Below are 8993 nucleotides of genomic sequence, written 5' to 3'. Positions count from 1 at the left end.
AACAGAGGGTCCTGTGGCACCTTTGAGACTAACAGAAGTACTGGGAGCATAAGCTTGCGTGGGTAAGAACCTTACCCACGCGCATCTGAAGAAGTGAGGTTCTTACCCACGCGCATCTGAAGAAGTGAGGTTCTTACCCACGAAAGCTTATGCTCCCAGTACTTCTGTTAGTCTCAAAGGTGCCACAGGACCCTCTGTTTCTTTTTACAGATTCAGACTAATACGGCTACCCCTCTGATATTTGTTAATCCAGTAATCACAATTATTACCTTTCTTGCTAAAATCAAGTCACATCCCTAAAATAGACTAGGCTCTCCCTCATGCTAGTGACCGCATTGGGGAAATGATAAAATAGTGTGGCAGTGGGAAAAAATAGTCTGCAGTGTGGTATGTTACTTAAAGTGAAATTGGATTGTAGTTGGTTCACTGTTCACTCAAAGGGATACTGTCTGCTCCTCACCAGAGAGAATAGAAAGCATATACATTCAGAGACAGAATCTTGGACAGCACATGGAAAAGTTGTAATATGGTTTTGTTCTTTCTCTTCCTTTAGGTTGGCATCACCAAAGTGTTTGCTGAGGTTCTTCCCTCACACAAGGTAGCCAAAGTGAAACAGTTACAAGAAGAGGGCAAGCGGGTGGCAATGGTGGGAGATGGTATCAATGATTCCCCCGCTCTTGCCATGGCTAATGTTGGAATTGCAATTGGCACAGGCACTGATGTAGCCATTGAGGCAGCAGATGTGGTTTTAATTAGGGTAAGTAATGGAACTAAGCTTGTTTCGTTAAAGAAACATGGGTGGGGCATGCCAGAGACAGTGAAGTGAAAGCCGTTGTTTGGGACCTGTGCTTAGTCCCTCACTCTGACACTGGCCTGATTGGGACAACGGCAGAGATGATGTGCTCCATCCCTACAGACCAATGGAAGTGGAGCAGGGAGAAAACTATCTTTCTCTGACTCCTGAGGGTGTGATGTTCATTGGCTCTTGAAGGAAGCTGCAGCCAGCTTTCTTTTGCTGGATGTATTGTGGCAACAGTGCCAAGTTTGAGGATGGGTAAAGGAGAGGGAATGAGGGTTTTTGGAAGGATGCTATAACACCTAGAATCTGGTGATCATGTCTTCCTGCAGGCTAAATTGCACTTAAGAATGAATTTTCACAGCCTGGTTATAAATGCCTAAAAAACAGAGTTTGATAGGAACCCTGACAAGAGATTGTAGCAACACTAACGTTGCTGTAAACATATTATTTATTTGTTTTGCATCAGTGCCCAGGGACTCCAAACGCTTATTGTGTTGGGCACTGCACAAACATAAAATAGAGGAAGGACTGACAAGCTAAAAACACCTACTAGAGAGACACTTGCATCTTTTGGGGGAGGGATAGCTCAGTGGTTTGAGCATTGACCTTTTTTAGCAGGCTTGTGAATTCAGTCCTTGAAGGGGCCACTTAGGGATCTGGGGCAAAAATCAGTACTTGGTCCTGCTAGTGAAGGCAGGGGGCTGGACTTGATGACCTTTCGGGGTCCCTGCCACTTCTATGAGATAGGTATATCTACATATATTTTAGAAATGCTCAGTGCACAGTATTTAGCTTTGAAAACAGTAATATGATAACATTTCATATGTGACATTAGTTTTCTTTGACTTTTCCTATAAACACTTTAATTTGCAGAACGATTTGTTAGATGTGGTGGCAAGTATAGATTTATCAAGGAAAACCGTCAGAACAATCCGGTTCAACTTTGTCTTTGCTCTAATTTATAATCTCGTGGGAATTCCTGTTGCTGCTGGTACGTGAGTGTTCTGTTGTTGTACTGACGTGCTTTTTTAATAGATGATTGCAGTGTTTTTTCTTCATAAAATGGTACCCATCGTTCTTGCCTGTGACTGGTTATCAATACAAGTTCTTTATCTTTAGAGAGATGGTGGTGGAGTAGCAGGAAACTATCCCCTATTATGATAGGGGTCTGTACATCAACATATATTTAAGAGAAACATTTTGTTGAATGAGGTGTGAAAACCCATGGTTTTGACTACATTAAGAGAATCCTTTACTGCAGGGAAAACAAACTATGTCTACACTTGAACTTTCAGTTGTATTTTAACCCATGCTAGATAACCCATTTTAGCTAATACAGCTGTAAATTCTAGTATAGAAATGACAAAATTATTATTCCTACCTGTATTTCTGTTTTGCATACACTAGAACTTACAGACATGTTTGTTAATGTGTTAAAATGCAACTAAAACTTCATGTATAAACATCCATGGAGACACTTGATTGTATACAGTGCATTAAAGGTACTGTATAAGGAATATTCTGTTCTTATGTGGTTTATCTGGAATCAGCGCTGGTTTCTTTCCTAGGTGTTTTTCTGCCAGTTGGTATCGTTTTGCAGCCGTGGATGGGCTCTGCTGCAATGGCTGCCTCTTCTGTTTCCGTTGTGTGTTCTTCTCTGTTGCTAAAGCTGTAAGTGAAAAATTCTGTATTTATTTTGATTTGCAGTCACAGATCTCTTAGTTTAGAGGCAGAGGGGTCTAGTGAACTGGGCACAGGATGAAGAGTTAGAGGCTCCTAAACTCTAATCCTAGCTCTGGAATTCAGGCAAGTCCGTCTTTAGTAGTGGCTGTCTTCAGGCCGATCACTTTCTCAACACACTTCCTTCTTGATTTCTTTTTTATCCATTTTGCTTCATCGGAGTAGCCAGTCAATCCAAAATATGTCAGGCAGTTTTGTTAAACGTGAGTTTGAACTGCAACCCGGCCAGGTGCACATAATGGGAACTATAAAACTCAGTAGTGCACTAGTATGTAATAACTCTTGTCACTGAAAATCTGTGGGAGGTTTTGTTGCCAGATCACGCTGGCTTTTTTACAGATTTTGTGGCTATGATGCAACACAGTTGGGAACACCACACCTACTGGCATTGAGGACTTAACAGTATGAAGTATTGCAATAAACAATGCTGTGTTAAATTCCATGGCTTGTTTTATTTCTTACCCCTCAGCCAACTTCAATGGAGAGCTGTGGTAGATGTGATACCATATAGTGTGGGAACCAGTGAATGCAGGTGTCAAAGAGCCATGAGTAGAAAAGGCGATGATTTCCTAATTATAGTAGAACACTTCCATAATGCCTCTTCCGTTAACAAAACCTGTAGATCCATTCTACCAGGAGGTACCTGGGAATTTCAACACCAGTCAAGCAGTTAAATAGAAGTGGTATGAATCTGCTTTGCTCTCCCTTCCCCTTCTGTGTACTGTTTTAAAATAAAGCTCTCATTTGGTATTAGAATCAACCAAAAGATGAGAAATTAGAAGTTTTTAACACTGCACTATGTATTCAAATTATGAATGGCAGTGGGTATTAACTGTACTGATTTGTACATGAGCATCTATAGTAGTTTCTTTCCACATTGAGTTGTTTCTATTCACAGTTACTGCCAACTAATTTATACTGGATTTTTTTTTCCTTAGCTACAAGAAACCAAATTATGAGAAACATGAGCTCCGTGCCCGTGGCTATATGAGACAGAAGAGCCGTTCGGAAATCTGTGTCCATGTTGGAATTGATGATACTGGGACAGCTTCTCCCAAACTCAGCCTAATGGATCAAATCATCAGTTATAGTAGAGCCTCACTAAATTCCCTGTTCTCAGATAAACGCTCCCTCAACAGTATAGTTCTCAGTGAACCAGATAAGCACTCACTTCTAGTGGGAGATTTCAGAGAGGAAGAAGACACAGCATTATGAAAAGCTCTTAAAAAGATACAGTTGGCTAGAATTCTGTATGCACTGATAATTTCTGGAGATCTGACTTGTTTTAAGGATTTTCCTCTTATCTTCTGTAGGTTTTAATTGCCCAATTGTACAGGAAAGAAAATATTTTTTTTCATGTTTTAAACACTGAAGCTGGTCCATTTATTTGCAGTGACCTTCCAGTATTTTTTACCAGACACGGCAAAGAAAGAAAGGGCAGTGGCAGCTGGAGTCTGCAAGTGAAGCTGGATAATGTCACTAAGAAGCTATTAATGTCACACTATTTTTCTAGAAAATGCTGAAATATAATTAAGAAAACACACAGGGGAACCAGAAATGGAGTAGAGGACTGACCAACAGGCAATTGGGGACAGTTTCTTGATGTGTAGCGTGGTTAATATGTTTGCTGTATCAAAGATGTTGATGACCACAGCTGTAAACACTGAAAGTGCTCTTCATTTGCAAATGGATGTGCCTTATTGCATAACATTTGGGATTACTCTCATTTATAACCTATTCCATACAAGAAATTGTCCTGCAAAATCTTAGATTTTTTTTTTTTTAAACCAGATCCCTTGCCATCTCTTCTCCCTTGATCTGGATCCTGGTCATATGTAGAGAGAGAATTGCGGGAGCTTGGGTTTATTTCCCCCCATCTTCTCCCTGTTTAACTTCTTTCCTTTCTCTGTACATCTGTGTCCCAATACACTCCTGCGACTGAGATTGTCTGCTAGAAAGCACATTAAGTACACACACAATGGGTTGGTCTTGCCTCTCTGAGCCTCTGCTAGCTCAGAAAACATACTACCCGAGATTTCTCTCATGCTCATCTGAGGAAGTAATAGAGTGCTACTATTACTATTGAATTGCTACTACTTGAATTATTGGGGTTTTTAAAAAGTCTGTTAGCATTCAGTGTAGTTATTAGTTATCAGCCCTGCCAATTCCCTTTAAATGAACTGCAGTGATTCATACTGATATTACAAGGTCCACCATTGTAATCTTTACAATTACGCCTTCCCATTTAGGTAATGTTACCACACTGTGTTTGCTCTGTTTACTACCTACTGAGATAATGTCAATTGCTTTAAAGATGTTAATAGTGTACCAGAGATGGCCCTGAACCAAAACCCTGGTTCCCAACCACCTCAATTTGGGAATATCCAGATCCAGATTTTGTGAATTGGGCCCACCTTCACTTGTTACAATACTGAATTCTCAAAATTAGATTTTTGATTGCTAATCATAAATCTTAAAAATGAAATTTCTCACTGAGAAAGCAATTAGGTGTTTATCACCCATTTACCTCTCTGGAATATTGACTAATCTGCAAATTTTATTCTTTAAATCCTTTGCTAAGAGAGCTATTTAACAGTTTACTAGGTAAATAATTATGAGGAACTATACCATGAAGTCTAATCCATGATGTGAGCATTTAATTCTCAGTTGTGTTTTTCAGAGAGGTCAGCACATTTATCAGAGAATAGACACAGAGAACAGTAAATGTTAGTGTTCTAGTTTTTAAGTTGGGAATCACAGATAATGCACACATAATGTATGTAAAATGTCAAAAGCAAATGTTTGATATATTGTATAATTTTCACTACTGAAGTGTCTCTCACTTCATAAGGGAAAATATCAAAATCTGAAAACAGGAAGTTTTGTGCAGCAGAATATGTTGTCCCTAAGGTGCGTTCAGGGAGTATTTTACACATATCATAATGCTGAGTGCAATATATAACTTTTTTGTTGTTTCCACATTAAAGAGAGAATTAGGAGTAGGAAAAAAACAAATTTCCATTCAGGAATTTGGTTTCATGAGATCACAAACTGATAAGATTTTAAGAAATATTTCAATCTAGATTATAGTTATATTTGTCCTTTCTCGTGTCAGGAAACTTTAATTTATGCTATAGTAAAGACATTCTATTGTCTGGTGTTCTCAATATTGAACAACACAGCTATTTTTGATTAGTGGATGAATTGTTATATAGAAACCAATATAATACTGCCATGCAGCATTTATTGCTTTAAGATCACATAAGTTGCTTCCATGATTCCAGTTTTGTTTTTCACCTACCCTCATTTTCAGAGGCTCTTTTTGGCAAGACTCAGCAGGTCCAATGGAGCGTATTCTGCATGATTTGTTTTCTCAAGGAAGAACTTTCACATGTCAGCAGCCTCTTTCTTTATACAAGAGAACTTGGTTTTGAATTATGCTAGTAATTGGTCATCTTCTGTTTGATCCTGCAACGAATATGATTGGGCCCTGTCCTACTCAAAAATGGGAATTTTGCCACTGACTTATGTGGGAGCAGGAACAGGTTCATAATCCTATGCTTATGATGTCTGTTGCATGGAAAAAAAATCAAAATTAAGACTTTTACTTCAGGAATCAAGAATGGTCACTTAGGACAAATCCTGGTTTTAAACTCTTGGTTGGTAGTTAGCAAACATACGGTAATGAGAACAATTTATTACTCAATGTTTAAGATGAATAGATGTGGTTAAATCTGCAAGTTTTCCTTGTATGAAAGTCCCTCTTTAATGCTTTCTATATCATTAAAACCAGTATTTGATCCAATTACTGCACATGCACAGTGGTATCCAATACTAAGAAGCCTCTTATTTTAATCAGGTGACCGGAAATTTGTTTTGCACTTGAATGAATATACATTGCATTGACATACTCAGTATTGTACATCTAGTCCAGAAAATCTGAGTCAGCCTTTTTGAAAACAGTTTTTTTTTCCGGTAAACGTCTGTGTGGGAATTTGCTGAAATTTTAGAATGTTTATGTTGATGCCTTGTGAATAAAATATTTCATGCTATGCTTGAAGTTGAAAAACCAAAATGTTTTCCAGTTTGAATGTACAGTGGAGGTGAAATAGCATAAAAGGTAAAATATGTGCACACATGTAAATGTGCTAATTTTTTCTGTAAATACACTTTGCTCCTGTCTATGGACATCTTGAAATCATGTGATTGTGTCATCAAAACCATTTTAAGATATTCAGTTATAAATGAAACTATGCATCAAACTAGTTTATTTATTATTATTATTTCCTGTACTGTCATTAGATAGTAAGACCTCTGGCTTACTTAAAAAAACAAAACAAAGCCCTGAAAATAATCAGTCTGAAATTTTACTCTGGATTTACCAGTAAACTTTTACAAATGATACAGGCATGCCTCCTATTACATGTAATCAATTTCATACCAAAAGGAGCTGTAAGACCAACCAAGTCAGAACAGAAGCAGGGCAATGTTTAATTACATGAGCCGATAATAATATTTTGTTTTCTGGCCAAGAAACCAGAAGTTCCAACCAAATATTTTTAACTTCAGAGAAATCTTTTTTATTAAGTTTGATATCAGAAAAGGAATGGTGAACAATTCTGTGAAATACTAATTTTAGTACTGTTATGTCTCTTTAAATGTACACCTATATGTATGTAATATTACATTTATAATTCTGTCAAGACTGTGCCTTCAACTTTATAATTATAATGTTGTCAAAATGTAATGTCCAATGCCTGGTTTTTAAAGTGCTTTCTAGAATTCCATTTTGAATACTCCTATTGTGAAGTTGGAAAAATATCGTTGCCAGCTGCACTTGACTAATCCCTGTATTGTTGTGCTTTACTATAAAGCTTAAAATATATGGCCTTTAGAAAGGATTCTTCATTCACCTAAGTAGGGTTGCTTTGTAGCATATTTAGATATTCCACATGTAGTGGGTCGGCATTATGGAACCATCTGTCTGGCACTACATGCTGTTTCAACTTTGCTTCCTCTTTCCTGTTTCAAAGGTGACCCTCTTATTTGGGAATGTGATTTACTGTGAATTGGGATTTTTTTTTTTTTTTTGTCAGCTCTGCCATTGGTCTGCTACCCTATATGATCTTTGGCAAGTAATTTCAACTTTCTGCCTCAATTGGTCCAGCTATAAAATGGGCTGAGATGCTGTGGGCATGGTCAATTAATGTTGGTTCTGCACACTTTGAGATTCTCGGGTAAAAGGTATCTCATAGTATTATTGCAGACTGGAACCTTTCATTTATGTAGTCACCCCATATCCAAAATAAACTGCTAACTAGCATAAAGTTGTACTTGAAGCATCCTAAACAGAGAAGAAATCTAACCTGAGGGCCCCTGTGTGAGGTCATGGCACTTCGTTCTGACCAGGGTTTAAGTCTAAGTCCTAGATCTCTGCAGGTACTGTGCATAGCCAGAATGATTGCTGCAATAATTCAAGGGGCACAGAATGAAAGATGCAAGGACACAAAAATGACAGGCAATGTGGTGGAGGTTTACTATTGAGTTCACTGGCTAATCTGCTGACTTCCACAGTATAATCTCCCAAACACAACATTTAAAATAAAAACAATAGAACTGCCTCTAACATTTTGCTACCTGCAAAATACACCTCTCCACCTGAGGCTTCTTTCTGTTCCCCATTCCTGTGATTGCTTTTCCGGCATCATGTACACTTTATCCCTGCCTCTATGAATGTATAAGTAAAGGCATTGTTGGCTGTGAAACATTTCTGTCTTTTGTGAAAAAGTCAGTTGCTTGATAAGTCCTCTCTGTCACCCTCAGGCTCTGATCCTGCAAAGATCTAAATAGGTGCTTAACTTCTGCATGGTAAGGTGTCCCATTGATTTTATTGGGACAGCTTACAGTGTGGAAAGTTAAGTGTGTGTGTAAGGCTATGTCTACTCTGCACTTTTGTCGGTAAAACTTTTATTTTACCCACAACAAGTGCCAGTGTTGACAGCGCTTTGTCAACAGGAGAGCTACTGCCCCTCATTGAGGGTGGTTTTATTTTCATAGACTATCAGGGTTGGAAGGGACCTCAGGAGGTCATCTAGTCCAACCCCCTGCTCAAAACAGGACCAATTCCCAGACATAGTTACCATATTTCCACAATCAAAAAAGAGGACACTGGGGGGGGAAGCCCTGCCCCTGCCCTGCCCCCATCCACTCCCTCCCACTTCCCACCCCCTGACTGCCCCCCTCAGAACCCCCAACCTGCTCCTTGTCCCCTGACTGCCCCTTCCTGGGACCCCTGCCCCCCAGAACCCCACCTCCTACCTAAGCATCCCTGTTCCTTGTCCCCTAACTGCCCCCTAGGACCCTATCCCATACCTGTACCCTGACTGCCCAAAACTTTATCTGCACCCCCACCCCCAGACAGACCTGCCCCAAACTCCCGACCCATCCAACCCTG

At 39.1% G+C, this 8993-nt stretch overlaps 1 protein-coding gene across 3 annotated transcripts in view; it reads left to right on the top strand.

The window, feature by feature from the left end:
* ATP7A (ATPase copper transporting alpha) overlaps positions 1-7286 on the top strand; it is a 63271-nt gene extending 55985 nt beyond the window's left edge. For all 3 annotated transcript variants that reach the window (XM_034781085.1, XM_034781084.1, XM_034781086.1), the window contains exons 20-23: positions 554-757; positions 1673-1790; positions 2368-2470; positions 3478-7286. In XM_034781085.1, the coding sequence (XP_034636976.1) occupies positions 554-757; positions 1673-1790; positions 2368-2470; positions 3478-3754 (702 nt within the window). In that variant the 3' untranslated portion in view covers positions 3755-7286. The remainder of the gene's footprint in view (positions 1-553; positions 758-1672; positions 1791-2367; positions 2471-3477) is intronic.
* Positions 7287-8993: the final 1707 nt, after the last annotated feature.

The sequence above is a fragment of the Trachemys scripta genome, chromosome 9 (genome assembly GCF_013100865.1).
Source record: "Trachemys scripta elegans isolate TJP31775 chromosome 9, CAS_Tse_1.0, whole genome shotgun sequence".
Taxonomy (NCBI): domain Eukaryota; kingdom Metazoa; phylum Chordata; order Testudines; family Emydidae; genus Trachemys; species Trachemys scripta.
Note: the sequence above shows the minus strand (reverse complement) of the source record. Positions and strands in the feature narration are given on the sequence as shown.